At 44.1% G+C, this 21872-nt stretch overlaps 3 protein-coding genes across 7 annotated transcripts; 2 read left to right on the plus strand and 1 right to left on the minus strand.

Moving 5' to 3' along the window:
* Positions 1-598: 598 nt before the first annotated feature.
* On the minus strand, positions 599-8354 carry LOC101770520 (ATPase family AAA domain-containing protein FIGL1). 4 transcript variants are annotated; one of them, XM_022825099.1, is made up of 13 exons: positions 7934-8349; positions 6442-6580; positions 5802-6221; positions 4866-5101; positions 3621-3748; positions 3431-3549; positions 3263-3355; positions 2168-2269; positions 1980-2082; positions 1605-1688; positions 1444-1536; positions 1219-1346; positions 599-1062 (listed from the first exon to the last, which is right to left on the minus strand). In XM_022825099.1, the coding sequence occupies exons 1-13, from the start codon at positions 8239-8241 to the stop codon at positions 961-963; spliced, it is 2055 nt and encodes a 684-aa protein (XP_022680834.1). In that variant the 5' UTR covers positions 8242-8349; the 3' UTR covers positions 599-960. The 4 variants fall into 4 exon arrangements, 3 of the variants coding, with proteins under 3 accessions (XP_022680834.1, XP_004962542.2, XP_022680835.1); XM_004962485.3 differs by having other exon boundaries at positions 1444-1539; positions 7934-8348; XM_022825100.1 differs by having other exon boundaries at positions 1444-1539; positions 6442-6575; positions 7934-8174.
* Positions 8355-15355: 7001 nt separating this feature from the next.
* LOC101770127 (disease resistance protein RGA2) lies at positions 15356-17109 on the plus strand. Its single transcript, XM_004962484.3, has one exon. It carries the CDS (start codon positions 15493-15495, stop codon positions 17071-17073), a length of 1581 nt encoding a protein of 526 aa, XP_004962541.1. The 5' UTR covers positions 15356-15492; the 3' UTR covers positions 17074-17109.
* A 256-nt stretch (positions 17110-17365) lies between these two features.
* On the plus strand, positions 17366-21213 carry LOC101770930. 2 transcript variants are annotated; one of them, XM_012844896.2, is made up of 4 exons: positions 17366-17778; positions 18058-18239; positions 20381-20464; positions 20558-21213. In XM_012844896.2, the coding sequence occupies exons 1-4, from the start codon at positions 17717-17719 to the stop codon at positions 20845-20847; spliced, it is 618 nt and encodes a 205-aa protein (XP_012700350.1). In that variant the 5' UTR covers positions 17366-17716; the 3' UTR covers positions 20848-21213. The 2 variants fall into 2 exon arrangements, with proteins under 2 accessions (XP_012700350.1, XP_004962543.1); XM_004962486.3 differs by having other exon boundaries at positions 17366-18239.
* The last annotated feature ends 659 nt before the right edge of the window (positions 21214-21872 follow it).

Genomic DNA, 21872 nt, shown 5'->3' on the forward strand with positions numbered 1-21872 from the left:
AAGATGAAAATAATTAGGTCAAATCATGTGGAGAGTATTTTTCTAATGATCGAGTTCACATTATTCTACCATTAACATATAATTCTTCGGCGGTTCCTTTGGAAAAAAAACATATAATTTTTGAGAGGACATTTCTCTATTCATTGGAGTCAAATGGGATGCACAAAGGAAAAAAAAAGAGACATACTTATCGGTTAATGCTAAAGGTGGACACAGAATCCAATACCCGAAACCTAAACCTGGAAAACTAAAAAAAAATCATGTGTACGGGTGCCAACTCTGAATACCCTAATTTAGTTTGGGAAATTCGGATTATGATCCAAAACACTCAAAATACAATGAAAACCCACCCCATTAGTCTAGCTGCTGCCCATATTAGACCATCTTTCACGGATCATTAGTCACGCATCTTAGGTGATATATGCAAGACTCCACGCCATGTCAACTTTACAGAAAAGATAAGAACACTATCGACAAGTTACGTTGATATGGTAGACACCAGGATTTTAACACTACTACGGAATATAAGTGAGGGTCCCTAAATAACCAAGTGCAATTGCAGATGACTCAAAGATTTGGTGTTCTACGTTTCATATAGCCGTTGAGTAAGAGCGATTGAACAGTAATCATTTCCATTTTCCATGTACAATTGGATTCTGCTACAATTCTTCTCTATTAAATATAACTTTAAATAATCTTAAGAATGCTAGGAGCTGATATTGCTGTTACAAACACATTAGCGAACCACATGAGCTTGGGGATCGGATGTGGGTAAGCTCTCATCTATATAAATTTCAACCTGAACTATTTGTAGTCGTAGATAACCTACAACCAAGCTTTTCCCATCGCAGTTCACACACTTTGGGCCAGGAGTGTTGTGGATATCATATTATGAGTGTAGAGCACTGAAGTCCTCCTGTCGTGATGACTTAGTTTTACCTGTTGATGTCATCCTACAAACTACATTGATAGGCTGCCGAATTGCTTGTTCCATTCTTCATAAGTCCCCAGCTCGCTGGAAGAAACGGAAGGTCTGACCTCCTGCATAGCATTCTCGAAATCCTGCACATTTAATAAATCAAAATAAACTTGAATGCTCAAATCAGCAGTGTTATTAATCAACGTTCAGAAGTGATGCATGTAGTGAAAGAACTTTTTTCTCCTTAGATGGCCAGAAGCCTCTGATTTTGTGGACTCCAACACTTATTTGAATAATACCTTCAGCATCACAGGTCGCATATCCTCCTTGCTGAGCTTCGTGATTTCAACACCCCTTTGAAGAGCCTCCCTTAGTGGTCCCATTGACGCATCTTTCACTAAGTTTTTCATGTCGGATCCTGAGTAACCTGGAAGTGGCGAACATTATTTAAAGCAGAAAAATTCAGTATGATCACATCAAGCCTCTAATATGGCAGCAATGTTATGAAACTTGGATGGTTATACCTTCTGTTAATTTGCAGATGGCACTTGTTTCTTCTTCAGAGAGCATGAAAAGTCCATCCTTCTCCAATAGATTGCGAATTATCCAAGCCCGTGCTTCTTCACAAGCATGGTGCAGTAAGATTTCTGAAGTGATAACTATAAAAGAAAAAAAATAGTACTACCTTCTGAAGGAAGAGGGATGTATAGACGTTTTGTGAGACGCCTGCGCGCTGCTTCATCCAGTTCCTGAGGTCTGTTTGTTGCTCCTGCCATCGTTTCCCTCCATGATATCAGTATGCTACTAGGCTACTTGCCATCCTTCATTAGTTTATTTGATGCCCAAATTTTTAATTTTTTTACAGCAAATTTTTTTCTCAAAAAACATGGAACAAGTCATAACTAGTGGAGGACCATGAAGGTTCAATTCAACTATCTATGCATAGACCTTCAAATCATAGCTGTGTTTATGCATATACCTTAGTGCATTCAAAGAGAAATGCAGAGCTGGAGATGTCAAGGATGCATAAACTGAACATTTTTCACTTTTGATGAGGTACCTATAAGTAAGATTTGCTCATTTCCACTGTCGAAACCTTCCATCTCAATTAGAAACTGTGTTTTCAACCTCCTGCTTGATTCATGTTCACCATCTGATTTGCGCTGAAATCATGTTAAAGGCTGTCAAGTGTCAACAAAAACAATGTATACGGGCATAACAAAACAAACCCATCACTTTTAAACAAACCTGAGACAACAGTGAATCTATCTCATCAACAAATATGACAGCAGGTTGACGACAACTGGCCACACCAAAAAGTGCCCGAACTAGCTTTTCACCCTCACCAATCTGCAGCAGCAAAAAAATTTAAGATCACTATCAACCTCCAAACATAGCCTACCCCAACTTGCTTGGGAATAAAAGGCTTTTTTGTTGTTGTAGCAATACCAAAACATGATTATTATTCCCCTTTACTATTGTGTGGGGATGCTGAAGCTATGCCATACCGTGGATGTGGAACTTTATTTACCTTAACCTTTTTTTTTCTCGAACCTGCAGGAGAGCTGCGTATCTTTGTATTAAGAGAAAGAGAATAGTCCAAATACAAAAGCACCCTTCCACCTTGGATCGAATAAGGGATGTGAGGTCTGAACTTAAAAACCTTACATAAAAACAGAAAACATAGGACCTGACCACATGCAGAGAACAACCTAAAACACTCCCTCAGGCTTTTACCATTAGTTTTTCTTTTCATATGGATTTATTCAAGAAGGTTTCACAACTGATATAGACAAGGTTCAGTACAGGGAATTAATGTTAAGGTTAGAACCATGGAAACCGGTGGTTGCTGTCGATGACCTCACTGGCAACAAGTCAGCCATGATGTGGTAAACGTGACATGTGCGATGGGGGTTCAGAGCACAGTGGCTCCCTAACAACTCGGTCTACATAACAAACCACCAAATCTTACTGTGGTCACATTCTTTACCTCCTTAGGTACTAAATCCAACCATACCACGGATATGCAATGCACCTTGGACAGCAACCTCCTGTTTCCTATGCTACAACCGTGTCCCTTTAAAGCCCACAACTATGGCACTAGTATTATAATTAATCAGGCAAGAATGAATTCCCAGTCCACAGTTTATTTTCCCCTTCCAGTATTATAATCCTTTTAACCCATGCCATCTGGCGACCCCCAGTTGATATTTACCCCGCAAGGTGTAGGGATTGTTAGTTCTGATGGTCATTTATTTGAGTAAAGACATGCATAACAAAATGTAATTTGATAGTAAAATAATGGAATAGCAGTACTAAAATCAAAACAAGTGTAATACAGACCCATTTGCTTGTCAGTGAACTAGCAGATATGTAGAAAAATGTTGCCTTTGCTTCACCAGCTATTGCTTTCCCAATCATGGTTTTCCCTGTCCCCTGTGGAAAAGAGTGCATATAATTAGCATTGAGAAAAAGGGAGGTGCAACATAAGAAGATGGGATAAAAACACACAGGAGGTCCAAACAATAGTAGACCCCTTCCAGGAGACCGACAGCCACGGAATATGTCAGGACGTAGAAGTGGCCATATCACCATCTCCGTCACACACTTTTTCGCATGTTCCAGACCAGCTATTGCAGTGTGGTACAAATTAGTTACAATTGCCATAGAAATCATGAAGAGCAAGAAGGAAACTACATACCTATGTCGTTCCAGCGAACATTAGGATCTCTATCCATTATTTCATTACTGACATGTTCAATAAGGCGGGGTTCCAGATTCCTCAGCTTCTCAGGAAGTTCACCATCAGGGCCACATAGCATTTCAATACTGATGATTGTAAAGGTTATTAGTAAGATATGAACACAAATAACATCAAATACATTGAATATGCACATACACATCTTCCATGTGATTAGTAATCATGCTTTTGTAATCCATATCATGAATAACATATCGTGAAAAAGAAGGATTTTGCATGCTCATGACACAACACATTTTCAATTATTTAAACTTCAGTTACAAAAAAAAAACCAAAGTTGAGTCAAATTTAGACAAAATAGCAACTGAATTGAATGTGAATATAAGGTTCTTGATAGCTTGAAGGGCTTAATGGGAAAGGGAGGGGATCAATGATTCTTGCCCAATTCAGAAATTATTAGTATTTGAGGAGAGTATTTTTCACATAATGCTGTATTTTCCAGTTAATAAGCAAAGAATCCAGATGTTCAATCATAAACAACCAGTGCTCCCAATGTTTGTGTTTTTCTTATGTCAATTAACTGAGTAATAGTTCACCTTTCACCACAGCTAAATATTCCATTTACTATCAGAAGTTCATGATTGACTCGTATAAGTGATTAGGAACTTTAAGCATATTACCCAGTAACACTTTTTACTATTTAGTACATGTCTCCTTTCAACTTCTAAGTTTGTGAAGGGGCTAGTGACTTTTAAATGGAGAGATTTGCCCAGGATTTCAATTCACTGGAGAAATGTTAATGAAGTTAGGAGTTCGGCTGGTTATCAGAGTCATCCTCAAGGTCCAGGAGCATAGAGGTTAAAGAATCTAACTTTTGAATAATCCCATAAAAATCACCGTAGTGTTTAGTTATTGGGAGCCGAACCATGGGTTAGCCACAAGAAACGGGCGTAATACCATTAGCTACAAATAATATATAAAAAAACTTGATCTGCAGGGGGTAAGACAGCCCCCGGGCATTTCGTTAAGAGAAGACCTTCTCACACAGGTTGAGAAAACCCCCGAACAAAGAAACTGTCTCAAGAGCATCAACAGTGCAGTTCAACAAAGAAGAGGAAGATGTGGACAATGCGAAGGAATAAGTGAAGACTGAATGCATATCGTTGGAAGTACAACCTAAACTATCACAAGGAAATGATAAAACAAATTCAAATGGTCTCAAGCAGTTAAGTTGGTAATACAAACCATTTCCTTGTTGAATCTTCCATTGAATCGTCACTTTTTCCAGTGACCCGTGAGATTGTTGTACCTGATCCTCCATTATTTCTGATAGGGGGTACAAAATTACCACGTGGTCCACGACGAGAATTCCAGCTTGGCCTCATGCCATAGTTCCGTGTACTATGGTTGTTATCACATTGGGGCGATACAGAAGTACCTTGTGGACCATTGCGCCCAGGCTTTTGCGCAATCTCCCTCTCCTAGAAAGAAAACAAAAAATTCAATCAAACAAGGTTACCAAATTAGTAGAGGCACAGGTAGGTTGTCTAGTCATTACCACTATTATCAATGCAGTTAGGGAGCAAGAGTTGGGAGGGACAATGAAAGTCTGAAAGTGTGTTATATGTGTGGCACTATATAATAAGATAGAACCCCTTGGTTAAAGGGTACTATGTCTTAGGAACTTCTATAGTTTGAAGATCAAGATAAAACCACTAATCAAGAAGTTATTAGGAGCTAACATTTTAATGACCCAAATATTTCCCCGGAAACAGTACTTCCTGTTGCGATAGGTGATAACAGATGCAGATTGAAAATATAATAAGTGCAGAAAACATGAAACTAAATGAAGTCAGTACTAGTCAATGTAGTTTTCTTCTAAAAGAAAAACAAAATAACAGGACTTAAGCAACCTTACTTACAATAAACTAATGAAAATAAGAACCTACACTATGTTCAAATATAAGCAATAAAAAAACTGCAGCAGTGCAACAAGTATGACTAAAACTGCATATCAAAATCTGCACCTAACTATTATAAACTATTGGTGTTTTATGAAATTTACATTTACCTGGAGAAACATAGAGTGCCTCATCCAAAATATTCGTTAAACAGGGGCATAGAAATGACACAATAAATAATAGAAGTACAGCTGAAAGTACATATTAGAAATGTGTTTACCATCTTTGTCCTGGCAGTCATAAACTCATTGGCAGGCGCATCAGCTTCATCATTACTTAATGGAGAATTTGAAACTTCACATATAGGACTTCTGAACCCTGTATGTTTCCGCTTTGCATTCTGCAATAGCCCACGGGGTTTCACATCCTCATCAATCTCCATGTAAGCAGGATGCCCGTTTCCATTTTGATTTGTTATATTTTCAATACCAGTGCTCTCTTTAGATAAATTTTCTGATTTGAACATATTCTTGTCTGGTACGCCATTTGCCTTCAAGGACTTACTGCTATATAATGATGACAATTTTGTTTGCATCATTAATTTTGAAGCCCTCACGCTTAGCTTCTCATTTTCCAGGTCAGTTGGGTTTTCATCAATGCGTGGAGCCCCTTGACTGGCAAACTCGTGCCATGTAGCACTCTTTTAATTTCAACACATATCACATGCGGAGAAAGGGTATAGCAGTTAGTATGGAATCAACTAACAGATAATATATTCAATTCTTCAAATAGTGTTTTAATAATAGGAAGCAAGTTCCAAAATCACCCTAAAAATGATTTATAATAAAGAAGTTAAGCCAGAATAGAAAGAAATAAGTAAAATAACTCAGAAAAGGAAGCAGAATAAATTAAAACCATACCAGTTGATCAGCAGGATTTGCTTTGGACTTCTGAAGAAGAGCTTGGAAGTACCTTGAACACTTGATTCTTTCTACATTAATGTCACCCTGCTTTGCAAAAACACAGCCAACCTCCTTTTTTGCGACCTCAAAAGCTGCACTGAACTCAAAACACATCAAAAGCAACTATTAATGCACAAAAGAGGAATATGTTTGAGATACTACACAATAGAGTGTAATTTTCCAGAATACAAGACAATAGAAGGAACAATAGCAAATTTCTGATCAATGATTTTTTATTATTATGGGATTAGACATTGCTTTAATAGTTTTCATCAGTTATTTTAACTAAATTCAGAGCAAAAGAGAAAAAATGAATTCAAACTTTTACTACTCCTGGCCCTGATAAAGAAATAACATCTGATAATATGTTGGGTTGCTGCAAATAACCCAGTTAAATGAAGCTCAAAAACTTGTATTAAATCTGAGGACACATTTCACAAGTGACACTTTAGTTCAAAACCTTTGCATGCTTAATCATGTCCTATGACATATATCCTTATTGGTCTCACGCTAGCATACTATTAACAAATACAGGTGCCAGTCTCAAAACACTTACAAAAAAAAAAAACAAATGCATTCATAAGATGGTACACAATGTGAAAATGTTTCACACACGAGATAGAATTATCCAAGGGTTTTTTGCTTATTAAATGTGAACATAGTACACTAAGTGTCATTTTCAACCATAACCGACGCTTAACCTCACACATAAATGATGAGAATGAAAAAGGAAAAAGAAAACTATACTATTTACTGTGGTTAGAATGAGGTTCTTGCCTCAATTAGAGAAATTAGATTGAAGCAAATCCATTGTAGGATGTTAAAGTGGGTATCGTGGAACAGCACCATCACATATGAATAAGCCTTTGCTATGAAGACTTAATTTGCCCCTAACACATGTTTCCCCATGTTAAATTTGACTTTAGCACATTCCCCAGCTGACTAGTGCTGTACTGCTTAGAGCAAGTAGTTTCAATTAACGGCAACATCAAAAGCATGTGCACGCAAAGAAAAAGCAACATATCTTTCAATGCACTTTGCCAAATGCTGCTTCAGGATAAATGGAAGGCATGCTCTACCGAATCAATGGCTACACATAGCAGAGAAACATTACAGCCACCATGCTTGTCCATTCACGTCCCATTTGGATGAGCAGAGTGGAGATCTTCGTGTTCATTGCATCCCCTACTAATACCTGTTAGGAAATTGCAAAGATCGAAGACAACCAAGCCACACGTGCAGTAAAGCGCAGCAATTCCTTTGAGGAACATTTCAGCAACTGAACTACATTAATATTTTCGCAGCGCTTACTGTAGCCGCAGTAGATCCCTCGAATCCCCAAACTTTGCGCAAAACTAATATGAGTTAATCAACGGAAACCGTCCAATTCAACGATTCGGAAAACGAAATCGGGAGGGGATGGGTTGCGCGGGGTTGTGAGTGCCCGTACCGGTCGCTGTCGGGGGCGCGGGCGCGTGAGGCGGCGGCGAGCCGCGCGGAGGCCGCGGCGCGGATGGGCGCCACGAAGACGGCATCGTCGGGGCCCGCGCCATCCGCGAGGGCCTGGGAGTCGAGGAAGCCGAGGAGGCGGAGCGCGAGCGCCTGTGCCGCCGCGGCGTCCCCGCGCTCGAGCGCGGCGTCGGCGCCGAAGAGGAGGGAGTGGAGGCGCCGCAGCCTCTCCTCCGCCTCCTTCCTCCAGTTCGTCGGGCAGACGCCACCGGCGGGCGCGTCGGCGGCGGCGCGGGGCGGCTCCGCCATTTTGGGGGCGTGCTGGGACTGGGAGTTCTCCGTTCCGTTCCGTTCAGTTTCCGCCGCCGCCGCGCTTGGTTGTGGTTCCCGCTCTTTTGCGCCGTGGTAGCGGGATGGAGGAAGTGGGCTTCTCTTCGTTCTTTGGCTACAGAGATTAATAAGCAATTGGGCTTTTAACTTCGACCAGGCAATGATACTGGGCTGCCGCGGGCCATATGTTTTTATTTTTTTTCCGTCTCTTAAAATTTTCCATTCTCAATTCCAATCACACCCCTGGATTTTCTACCATGAGATCTACAAGATTAGACTCATGATGCATATGTTTCGGAATAATTTTTATGCACTAATGACTTATATTGAATGTATAGTAGCTACTTCTGTATAAGTGTGTAGCAATTTATGTGTAAATCTATCAACAAATATATACATAGGTTACTACCAATATATTCTTTTACCTAAAATTGTTGCATGCATAGAGTACCTACGTAAGTTGTCAAATTATCTCCAAAAATTGATACATTATTACAACATAACTTGTTATCAAGCATACAATGAAATTTGAATGTTCATGCCTTATAGTTTGGGTGTACATAAATTATAAATTTTACCCTCATGTTATTGCCTATCTAAATTATCTACGTAGGATGCCACATTATCTCTACATAGGTTGTGATATCAAACATGCTACATAAGTTGTTATGGTTTTTGCATGCAAATTATTATACAGTCTTTAATATATAAGTTGATACATTTGTCTCTACATAAATTTACTACTAGATGAATAGACATATAGTATATGTGGTTACACATTCTTTATAAAAGTTTGATAGATTACCTCTATATAATTAAGATGTTACATTGTATCTATCAATTTTGTCTCTTGATATGTACATAAGTTTTCATACCTAAGTTGTTATACACTTCGTACATAAAGTTGCTATATCCAATCAATATAAAATGTTTGTCACACAAAAATGCTTCAAAACATATTGAATATGAATCTTGTTTTGTAGATTTCGTTATGAGGAACAAAACCGTGTAAAAGGATTTGAAAACGGACATTTCATGTTAGAGTTATGGGCGATCAAAAAAAATTAAATCAAAATCCCTTGATGATGTCAACCATGATGATGTAGCTGGAAAGAGATAGGTTCTATTCCCTTCGAACCAGGGTGTGCTTGCTTGCTAGACAACCGAAGTAAGTGGCAGAAGATGACAGGGGGTCGTGCAATCGCTTGTCCGTGTGACCGGTCGCGCTGTAACACTGTCCGAGTAGAAACTATTGTGTAGCAGTACTCTTTTCAAAAAATTTAGCAAAAAACTTTATATTAATATAATATGTAATAAAAATATATGTGTAGCAAAGTAAAATTATTGACTTAAAAATGGCATTGCTCAATACAAAAGTAGGTATAATAATCACCCACAATTAATACAATGTATTTGCGTACAAGCATCCATAAAAACGAAATGGGTAAAATGCCATCTAGCAATGCATCTTCCAACACGACAATAAGAAGGAAATAATAATTGGATATAATATTTTAACCAAAGTTTGGGCTTCCAACAATCCTGGCGTGTAAGAAAACATGATTAATATAGCTTAGTGAAGAACTAGATGAATAAAACAACATTTGTTTCAGTACTACATAGTAAACAAACATTTTTTTCATACTTCCAAAACAACCATGTCAATAATGTTTTTACTTCTTTTTCCACACTACTGGAAACCTGGCTTTAGTCCCGGTTGGTAAGGGCCAAATCTCTCTAAAAGCCATTCAGGATAAATTTTTGGAGACAAAAGGGGATCCATCCGGGACTAAAGATCCAATTTAATCTCAGTTGGTATTACTGACCGAGACTAAAAAATTTCGAGAAAAAATTAAAGAAAGCACCAGGCACCCTCCGCCCGCCTCGGCTCCCGCGCCGCCTACCGTCGCCGGCCTTCGCCCGCCCTCCGCCACCCGCCTCTGCCCCTCCGCCGCCGCCACCCTCCACCCTTCCACCTCCTGTTCTCCGCCGCCCGCCTCTGGCCTCGCTCCACCTCCGCCCGATCGCCGCCACTGGCGTCCGCCTTGGTGCCGCTCCGCTCCACCCGCCGCGCTCTTGGCCGCCCGCCACCGCCCGTGCTCCCGAATCATGAGTATTAACTTAATGGTCGGATTCTAATTGTTATTTGAAGGTTCTATCATGACACCTACAAATGAATATGAGCTTAATAATTATGGTACTCCATATCCTTACATCATGAGTTCCAGAAGAAAGATGTGGTCTGGATCATGAAATGATCCTTGTAATGATATATAATTTGTTTGTTGTGTCTTTATATATATACACTTCCCGCAGAAAGTATTCCACGACACATTTTGCATGGCTTAGGAGGGTATTTCTTTCCAAACGTTAGCCCTTTGTTCATGATTTTAGAGAATATTGTCTTAAAGACAAATGTTGTACTCTTTTTTTCCTTAGTGAGTTTTCCTAAAATTTCTCACGTAAAAATTTTACGAGGCAACAATGTGCAAATGCATTAAGCGAGAACAATGTACTCTTTCTCCAATTTTTTCCCACTAGGTTTTTTCGGAGTTTTATTGAGGCATGCATTGGTCACGGTATTCACCCAAGGAGGACTGTTACAAATTCTCCACTATGGATATGAGTGGGCTCATACCTTAATGCCATGTAGTGCATTGTAGGTTACTAGATGTGCCTTGAAGGCTATATCTATATATAGGAGCTATATGTGTAATACCAAAGGACTAATGAGAATATGCATAGCTCCCTCACATACTTGTCTCTTATGTTCCTTCTATGGTGATCATGTCTATTATGGAGAGGGAAGCGAGATCTATCTACAACTTCTTCACACCTTGTTTTTGGATAGGAATTGGATCGGGGATCCAATTTATAACAATCACATCCACCTCAGCAGCGCCTCCACCACATGGCCCGTCGCCGAGTGCGCCACCATCTTATTTTGGTGTAGGGTCTCCAGCTGTAACATCCGTAAAATTTACTAACTCAAATCACCCGCTAAAAATTTGTTTCAAAATCTTTCGACCGTTGAGCTCCCGAAAATCTTTTCCTCCTCGACGACCCTGCCGTCCCGGCACCCAACGCCGACAGTCATCTTTTTCTCCCTCCGCAAATTTCGTTGCGTGCCCGTCAAAATCCGTCGCGCGTGCCCGACCGATTCTGCACTTTTCGCCGACTCCCCCTCTCTTTCCTTTTTCCCCTTTCCCTTTTTTCCCCTTTTCTTATTCTTCTTTTTCTTCCTCCTCTTTCTTCCTTCTTCCTCCTTTCTTCTTCTCTCTTTCCTCTCCTTCCTTCCTGGTGCGCGCTCCCGCGGCTCCTAGCGCCTGGCGCCAGCGTTAGCCCACCCGGCCTCCCTACCGCTCACCACCCGGCCCGCGCCCCCCTGCCACACACCACCCTGACCCCACGCCCGCTCGCCCAGACCGCCCCGCACGCCGCTCGCACTGTGCCTGCTGGCCCTGATCGAGCGCCGGCCTCCGCTCGCCGGCGCGCCACTTGAGCCTGCTCGTCACTGTGCTCCTCGCCGCCCGAGCCGGCCCCACCACGCCCTCCACGCGGAGCTCCCCTCCCGCACGCCACCCGCCGAGAACTCCGGCCGCCATTGAAAGTTCGCTAGCCCCGCCGCCCCTGTGCGCCATCGCCCCACCCCCCTCCCACCGCCTATAAAAGGGGCCGAGCCCCTGCCGCCTCCCTAACACACACCAGCGCCGCCCCCCTTAGACCGCCGGCGTCGCCCCTTGCTCCCTACACACCGCCGCCACCCCACGCACGCCCGGCGCCCCCCCTTTTCCGTCTCCGATTCGCTGAGGTGAGGCTTCAAATGGGATCCCCTCACCATCCTCTACCTCCCCCGCCACTCGGCTCGCCGCCATCGTGCCTCGGCCGGCCGGCCCCCCCACCGGTTTCCCCTCCCCCTCCAACTTCCTGTACCGGTTCAAGGAAGAAGAAGGAAAGATTCCCTCCAATTTCAATCTAACCCCCTATTTTTCCCTATTCACAAACCGGCCCTCCCACCTCTCTCAAAGATATCTCACAAATACGCCCTTCCACCTTCCAGAAATATTCGTGAATAGATCCCCGGTTCTCGCAGTTTAGTCCTAAACCTTGTTTTAAGCCCCTAACACTCCGTTAACTCGTCATTTCATGCGCCAAACTTCCTCCAATTAATCCCAAATTTGACCACGACATCCTCCAATATACTTTCACCTAGGCATCTCCAAATTTCATGAAAATACTCATTCCTTCAATTTTTCGTTCGCATTCTCTGTTCAAAGCTCAATGGGTAAAACCTTAATTTTCTTTTATTTATTGTGTGCTCATTTGTGTGTGCTGTAGATTGCGGAGTACCCAAGGAGGAGCACGAGGAGTTGGACCGCGAGCCCGAGCCCGAAGACCAGCACCACAAGCAAGAACTCCCGGAAGGCTTTGAGGACGGCAAGTCCAATCTCACCCTTTGATGCATATTTATCCTAGTTTTTCAAACACAACCTATTGGCCTGTTTTATAAATTGCATATTGTTTTACCTCTAAAACATGGTTGGATAGCCACCCCTTGATTGTTATGATTATTCCTTGATTGTCCTATAATTATCTCTAAACATGACTTGCTCTGTTTGGATGATAATTACTGCTAGAATGCTTAGGGTCTTGTTACTCAATTCGATCATAACTACAATATGTTTCATCAAAGAATAAATGTGTGAGTGTTTTTAAAAGGGAAAATGGGTTTCCGAAAATAAATGAAAAAAATGCTTAGATGAGATGGATGGGTGTTTCTTGTGTGAAATGCTAATGAGTTGGGCTCGTACCTTTGTGGTTGAGTAAAGTTGGGAGATATCCATCTTGTCATGGTTAAGGACCGAGTTGATGTGTCATCTTGCCTAACCCAACCATCGTGCAACCACTCGACCATTGTATGCGGCAACGGCTTAGCATAAATCCCACTAGTTAGTCTGATAGTCATAAGGTGAGCTGGTGAGCAACGGGAGACCATGGAGAAGGATTAAGAACTGTGTGAACTTAGATCCCGGTTAAGACCTCGTTGGTAGGTCATTAACCCCTTGGTTGCTTTCGTGTTGACTATTCAGTCTTAACTAAGGTAGGTAATGGCTTTGATAGGATCTGCACCGATACTATGGTGATCGTGCTGCGGTACCCTACTTGTGGGAAAAGTGTACAATCTCTGTATAGTTAAAACCTATCCGGGTAGCCATGTCCACGGTATTGGACGAGTTACGGCTAGGTCACATAACTAGTGCTTGGAGATGGATGATTTTCATGGCGTGTGTTAAATTTTGGAAGTGTCCGGCAGTTGTGCCGTGAGCTATTGCGGACGAGGAGTTCAATAGCACTAAAACTTGGATCCTTTGTGTAGGATCAACCCCACTTAATAATTCGGTTTGTGAAAACCGTTTCAAAAATGAACCCTTGCATGTGTTGAAAATCTAGTTTTAATGCAAATAAGCCTTATCCATATCCTTGTTATATCCTGTGCATATTCTTGATTGTTCCCCCCTCCGTGGTTGAGGTTGGACTTGTTGAGTACTTTTGTACTCACCCTTGTTTTGTTCTTCAGAGGAAGACCCGGTCGCCGAGGATTTCGAGTAGTAGGCCTTTGCAGAATGCTTCCGCTGCCTGTGGTGTTAGCCTTTGCAGAATGCTTTCGCTGTCGCTTAGTTCCGATTGCAGCCCGGGGTCCGACTGGACTGCAACTTGGATCTATATCGTTGTTGGTTTAGTTCTCCTTTGGGTGTGGCTTGCCCGCCCGCTCCTTCAGAAGTTGTACGGTTTTTGAACCATCTGTTGAATAAATGTGTTATCAGCCTTCTGGGACTGATATTTGTATCACATTTAGTCTCTACTTATGTGGGGACGCTTCACCAGTGTCCGGGGGACTCCTATGTGGCTTTCGGAAGCTAGTTAAGCCACACAACTTTCAAACCTAGTAGATCCAGTTGAAAAATTAATTTAATATTTTAACACAACAAATTCAACATTTTACCTCATATTCAACAATATTTATATCATATTTAGTCTCTACTTATGTGGGGACGTTTCACTAGCGTCCGGGGGACTCCTATGTGGCTTTCGGAAGCTAGTTAAGCCACACAACTTTCAAACCCAGTAGATCCAGTTGAAAAATTAATTTAATATTTTAACACAACAAATTCAACATTTTACCTCATATTCAACATTTATTTAAAATTAGATCAACAACGAAAATACTAGATTCAACATTTATGGCAATATTGGTCAACATTCATATTTTTTCCAATCTATTTCAACATCTCGATCAAATAGATTCAATATATTTTTTACGAAAAGATCAACATTTTGAAGACGTCATTTTTTGTTCTTCTTCAACCTAGGACAGCCCACCCACCTGCGCGCCATGCGCGCCCGTGGAAGAAGCAGACGGCAGCGGGACTAGCCTGCGGGGAGCGCACGCGACCGCGGAGCCAGTGGACATCGGTGGAGCCGGCATGCGTGGGGCTTCGCGTTTGCAGGGGTGGCGGCATGATCGGTGTGTCCGCGGGGAGCAGGGTGGCACCGTCACGAGCAGTGGCCGGCGCGTCCAACGGCGGCGCCGCAGAAGCGTGGGGTCAGCGCCGCGTGGGGCAGCGCGTCCGTGGGGGCCGACGGCAAGCCGGCGGCAGGGGCGCATGGATGGGTGCTAGGCATCCGACGATCAATATTAAGCACACGAATCTCAAACACTTGACGTCGATTGGGAAAAAAACTTCCGAAAGTTAAGAGGTCAAGGTCGACGGGGCGTGGCGCGGTGGGGCCGATGGCCTTGACCTCGCATCAGGGGCTGGATAAGAGACGACGCGCATGGGGGACCTCTTGGGTCTTGGCAGGGAGTTCGGAGGGTTCATGGGCTGAGGAGGCCCAGCTGCCTACGGTTCCTCCGTGTCTGGGCCGAATGAGTTGCGCAAAGTTGTCACCGGGGGGTGAGGTCCTGTTACTACTGCGTGTGCCTAGTAGTGACATCACAGAAGGAGTTCCTCCAACAAATTGTCTGCCGTGTCGTGTCATGAGCATGACCACCACGAATGACCAGCCATTCTACCTCTGCCACACCACTTGAGCCTTTCATGTCGCTTTCCCGCCAACATATGTTACCTTCTATGCTCCGCTCAGACCAGTGACCGAGTCCAAACAGATCGCTCTCCTGAAAACCTCCCAGATCGATCTCCTCCTCCCTTGCTGCTGAAGAAAATCGCCATGGCGGAGACCATCGTCTCTGCCGTCATAGGCGACGCCGTCAGCAGAGTGATCTCCCTCCTCACAGGACGCTTCAGCCACCAACAGAGCACCGAGGCCAAGCTGCGAAGGATATGCCACATGCTCGTCAGGATCCACAGCGCGGTGGAGGAGGCCAAAGCGCGGCAGATCATCAACGACGGCGTCCTGCAGTGGCTCTCGGAGCTCATCGACGGCGAGTACCAGGGCCGGTACCTGCTCGACATGATCAGCTGCGGCGACCGGAAAGAACTTGATGAGGACAAGGACTCCTATGCCAAGCAGGTACCTCTTCCACAACCACAAGCTTCCTCCATGTCTCTGTTCAATCCCGCAAAGCGGATGCGGGTCGCTGCAGGTGCCATGAAGAAGGTCCTGTCGCGCTGCGATCTCATCGGTGCCGCCGATGAGGTCGATAGGGTTCTGGAGAGCTTGCAAGGGGTCTCTGGTGATCTTGGGGAATTCATCTTGCTCCTTCAAGGCTTCAATCCGATCGGCCGGCCCCTGCCTACAAACATCTTCATCGACGGCCAGATGTTCGGTCGGCATGTGGAGAAACAGAGGATCATCAACTTCCTACTGCATAACAATGAAGGTCGCTCTCCGGGGGGGCTGGATGTGCTTCCGATTGTCGGCGCTATCGGAGTCGGGAAGACAACCCTGGTTCAACACTCCTGCGACGATGACAGGGTGCGCAGGCACTTTTCTGTGATCATGTTCTTCAATTTCTCATGTACCTATGCTATCGCGGCGACGAGGGAAACAGGCACAGCAGTTGCCATCCGGTCCAAACATGTCATTGGTGATGCTCAGCTAAGTCTGAACGACCCACTGCAGTGGATCAAGAGGAATTGCCACGACAAGAGGTTCCTGGTCGTGTTCGAGGGCGTCGACATGTGCAGGAAGCAGAAGCTTCAAGAGCTCCTGCTGAAACTGAGGTGTGCGGAACAGGGGAGCAAGGTGATCTTCACAACGAACAACAGGCGTGTCTCGACCTTGGGAACGGTGGAGCCGATCGTGCTCAAGGTCCTGCCCATCCCGGAGTACTGGTTCTTCTTCAAGGCGCACGCGTTTGCAGGCAGGGATCTCGAGGAGAATCCAAGGCTGGTGAGGGCAGGCAAGGCGATTGCGAGGAAACTGAACGGGTCCTTCTTTGGAGCGAAGATTGTCGGAGGATTGCTCAAGGACCATCCAGATCCCAGATTTTGGTTTAAGGTCCTGAGGAGCAACATTGGGGGTCTTTCTATGCTCGGTGATGGCATGGGATACATTGCAGATTTGTCCGAGAACTTGCTGCCGAATCATGTGAACGTGTGCCAGGTGAACATTTCCAAGGTTCCCTTTGCCTCACAGATAGAGTTGCCCAGATTTCAGGATCTGTGTGAACCTCATGCCTCAGAGACTAGCTTAGCAGATAATGTCAGCTTTGCCAGAGTACTTTTGTGCAAGTCGGTGATGCCGTTCTATAACAATTACTACATTGCTTCCTGCACTATAGGCTCAGGAAACATTTGTTGCGAGCGCGCTATGGTTTCATCTAGTTTCTTGTTGGATGATCTCTAAATAGCTATCCATGATCTTTCTTTGTTTCCTCATGTACATATGTATGTGTTTTCCAAGTATTCTTTGCCTGTCTTTCTGTTTGGTTCATTTTCAGAGTAATCTGCTCTCAAAAGATTCCGTATAAGTGTAAGGTACTTATCGACTTCAATCAGATTGTCCTTGGACCAGTGATGATCACCTGCTTTCCGAAATCTTAGTTATGAAGATGAGCAGGACATATAACAGTTCCAAAGAAGTGGGGAATTGGAAATTTTAGCTTTCATGATACCAAAAATTCCAGTGAGGTCCGGACAACCTCATATGTACACATAGTCATACAAGGGTTTGCAGTTTCAGAATGTTCAGAGTCAAAATCCAGAGTTTCTTTTTTGAACGAACCAAAAATCCAGAGTTTCTTTCTCGCACAAAAAAAGGTTCCTTTCCTCCAGAAAAAGTAAAAAAAAAAAGCAAAGTTGCAACATTGCAATAGTTTCCTCGGTGAACCTGCACCCTTTTCACGGTCAGTTCATCCTACAATTTTTCAGTGAACTGAACCGGTCCCTACTAAGAGCACCACATTCAGAAGTGGTTCCCAGTCCATGTCCACATACTCTTCCAGAATGATTGGTTAGCTTCCAAGGCATCCAACCATAAATACCCATCCATGTTCTCATGCTCCATCCCATTCCCATGCCTTGCCCAAACTGCAACTCCTACACACTCAAAGTGAGAATCATATATGTATATATGCATATATAATATCTATTTGCATCTCATCTCTTGCACACACCACGAGTCAGATCCGTTTATCCTGCTTCTTTGCCTAGTATCAACCCTAATGGTCCACTCAGCCACTCAATTGTATAAAATTTCCTTCTGAGTCAACTAGTCCTCTCTCTCTCTCTCTCTCTCTCTCTCTCTCTCTCTCTCTCCCTCTCTCCCTCTCTTTCTCTCTCTAGCTCACTTCTCCTGTGAGATCATCTCATGTTTGACCTTGCATAGTAGCCGTCCAAGGTACGGAGCACACAGAGGCATGAGGTTTCGCAGAGGCAAGAGCTCCAACAAGGCCAAGAAGGGCTCCGCTGCTCCATGGCAGAATGGAGAGAGGAAGGTCATTGATGGAGGAGGAGCTGGCTCCAACAGCAGGCAGGTGGTGCCAGATACCGGCTTCGGAGATATCGATGGAGGTAATGTTATCTACCTGCAGTGTTTCAGTTCTTGTGCAGTAGTGTGGATCATGAGGTGTTCTTTGTTCTTGCGTTTTTAGGAATGTTTTCAGTATGCACGCTTGTGCTATTGCGGTGGTGTAGGAATGATTTTTCTGAATGGTATTTTAAATTTGCTTATGAATGATACAGATACAGTGTTCTATTATTATGAAATGAAAATACCACTTATTTCTAAAATTTGATTAAATGAATCAGAGGTTAAGATTCAGCTGGCTCGTTAATATGGTGCTTCCATGTTTCTTAGTTTATTTCGAAAGGGCTGTTTGCAACAATCTTAAAGCACTTTCGTTTATTTATAAGCAAACTAATTAATCTGAAAATAATTTATTCCTTCCACGTTTCTTAATAATAGAACAGAATAATAATGTTAACAAAGCAGTATCTTTTTGTCGAGGATAAGAAAAAGTATGGAGATTTCAGCAGTTGAAAAAGCTGAATGATCAACTACGAACACAGCATGGTACGTATTTGGTATTGCTTGAAAAAGTTCAGGTCACAACCACATTTCTTACAGCAATTGGCTGAAACCATATGCTTGTTATGAAACTTTGTCGCGATTATACTAAACAGAGTTATAGCACATTGGAGTATCAAGGAAGTTAATGAATTCAGGTATTATTCATATGTTTTAAACAAATCCCAACAGTTTGTGCACTGATTGTGTCGTAAAATGGGCCACTGATTTGTGCCACGTGTGTACAACAAAGCAGTAGCCTGCTTGGCCATGATTCCGACAGCCAACTGTCAATCACATTTACATATATGTTATCATATTTCATAGTTCTGGACCCTAAATAGCAGTTTTTATTGATTTTAAATTTTTTATAATTTTGGCTTGCATTACGCGGTATACATTCGCAATTTCGCATTGTACACGCTTTATAAATATCATCTGCGATTTTCAGGACAACCAGAACCAAACCTTGATAGGACACTATAACCACCTCACAACCAGATAACTGCATACATGATGCTGATTTATTTCCATACGTTTCAATGCCAAAAAGCATCCGGCCCCATATTAAAGGAAACCATCATCATGCTATCCTTTTGGGGTAGATGAAATGTTGACATTCCTCTGCATCTCTTAATGATGCTAAGAGAAGTGGCGCAAACACATGTGCGCTGCATTCGCCTTTATTAGAGGAGACAGAGATAAGGTCCTCCACAAATTTGTGCGCGATTATCTCCGTTGGCAGTTGAAACGAATTCTCATCATGAAACACGGCCGCTCTTTCACGCCTAGACCGCATTGTGATCATGATTTGGTTGCCTGCCGTTTTCCACGGTTGAACTAGTGATTGTTCGATTCCTCTCATTCTATGCGCCGCGACTATATGTCGCATAGATAACTATCTGTCGCATATGCAACGGTCCCACCTGCCAGCGATAGGTCCACGGGTCCTACCTGTCGGATCCTTCTTCTTCCTCCATCTGGCTCCTTCCTCTTCCTCCGTCAGTGCGCCGCCTCCCCTCCCCATGGAGATGAGGTCCTGGCGGAGCCAGGTTAGAGTGGCGGAGGGGTTAGGGGCTCGGCGTCAGTAGGGTTAGGGTTCGGGGTGGGCTTTGGGGTTCGGGTTGCTAGGGTTGGGGTCTCCTATGACCTCCGGCTGTAGAGGAAGGGTCTTGGGCGGCGGCAACGGGTTGTGGCCGGGGCGGTGAGGTGATAGGAGCCACCGCCCGCAGGTGGTGGAGGATAGCCGGTGGGTGGCAGAGGAGGCGGGGGAGTGACGGCGAGCATTCAGGCTCTGGGTGGCGGCAAATCTGGTGGCGAGAGCCGCAAGAGACGATGGAGGAGGGCAGCGCGGGGGTGAGGAGGAGGGGAGCAGCGGCACAGGAGCGACTGGAGGAGGAAGATGACATCCTCGTGGGCCATTTTGGTGGGCCGGAGGTGGTGGTGGGCCGCATGCTCGCTGAGTGGGCCATTTTGGTGGGCCGGAGGTGGTGGTGGGCCGCATGCTCGCTGAGGGCAACACTGTCGCCTTCAGCGGCGCTTCAGCAACGCCCAGCCGCGCCCCATTCTATGTCACTGCCATGGTCATGCCCAAACTGAATTGTGATCATTGCCTCTGCATTTTGCCTCACTAAATCTTTTGCAGGTAGCAGCAGAGATGAAACGTTCTTTGAAGCCACCCCTTGGTTGGAATCGGATTGCGAGGATGATTTCTACAGCGTCAATGGAGGTAATGAGAACCATCTGGCCACAGATATGACTTGTACTAAAAATTTCAGACGTTCCATTTAACCAGTAGTGCCTTTGGTTCCTGCATCGTCAGATCTGACCCCTGCAAGATCGTTCTCGTCGCAAACCAGCCGGATCGCGCCATACGCAGCTAACAAGAACCTGCCGACGCTGGGGGCGATCTTGAAGGCGGAGCCCCTGAAGCCACCCGCCCCGCAGATGAGGAAGCTCGGCGACCTGCTGCGGGAGCCGCAAGACGACGGCGACGGCCCCGGCGACCTCTCCAGGGCCGACTCGCTGCGCCTCGCCGAGGAGGCCAACCGGTGCTGCGTGCCGCAGTTCGCGCGGGCCATCAGCTGCAGCGGGAGGAGGAGCAGGGGCTAGGTTAAGTGATCGACGGCCATGGTGGTGGTGGACTGGTGGCCGTTGGATGTGGATGGCGATGGAATGGCAGAGCCTGGGTTTACCAAAGCAGAGTTTCTTTTGGACTCTTGGGAATTGCAGCTTTCACTTTGTTCTATGCCTCATGGAACAGCTGCGAGAAAAAAATTGGAAATCTAAAATGTGTATATAAACGATATAGCACTGTATTGAAACTGTCAAAAATGGCAGTAGAGAACAAAGTGATATAGCACTGTATTGAGCCTGGGTTTATTGAAGGGAAGCATGAAGGATTTGATGACTTCCCTGCGAATTGCTATTTGCTACAGAGAACTCCCCGTTGGGCCAGAGAATCAGTTCTGTGAAGAATTTCAGTTCTCGTTATCTTTTGCTTCATGCAATGGACATTGGGCTGTTTCTGAAACTAATCTGAGTGATGCCATGGTTCCGAAATCAGCTTACATAGAGACAGGCCCACCAAAGCCCATGTACGGTTGCAGGGCTTGCAGCCCATTCGCTTCCGCCTTGCCGGAATCGTGGCGCACTGGCGCCCAGTGCCAGCTTGGCAGCTTCCTCCCTCCGCACCTCCATTGGACCACTAGACCAAAATAGAGAATTCTTCTTTTTTAATTCTTGCAAGAAAATAGAGAATTCAACCTTAGGCGACTGACAGGTTTTATATGCTGGGCCACTGTGTGCGGCATTAGTGTCAGACCCAAATTCAGAATGGCCCACAGGCTGAACAGCTTCAGAAAACTCCACCAATGTTATAAGTTAGGCTTCTCCAAATAGGAAAAATGTGCTCCCTCCATTTTCTATTCTAATTTTATCTTAAGTCAAATCATTTAAGGTTAGACCAAGTTTATGTTAAAAATACCAATATTTGTGATGGCAAATAGTAGGTATCATTGTAGTATACCTATTTGATGTCATAAATACTAATACTCTTCTCGGTCAAATTTGAGAGGATAGAATAGGACTAAAGCAATTTCTTTGGGACCAAGTGAATATGTTTTGCCCCACTAAAA

The sequence above is a fragment of the Setaria italica genome, chromosome III (genome assembly GCF_000263155.2).
Source record: "Setaria italica strain Yugu1 chromosome III, Setaria_italica_v2.0, whole genome shotgun sequence".
Taxonomy (NCBI): Eukaryota; Viridiplantae; Streptophyta; class Magnoliopsida; order Poales; family Poaceae; genus Setaria; species Setaria italica.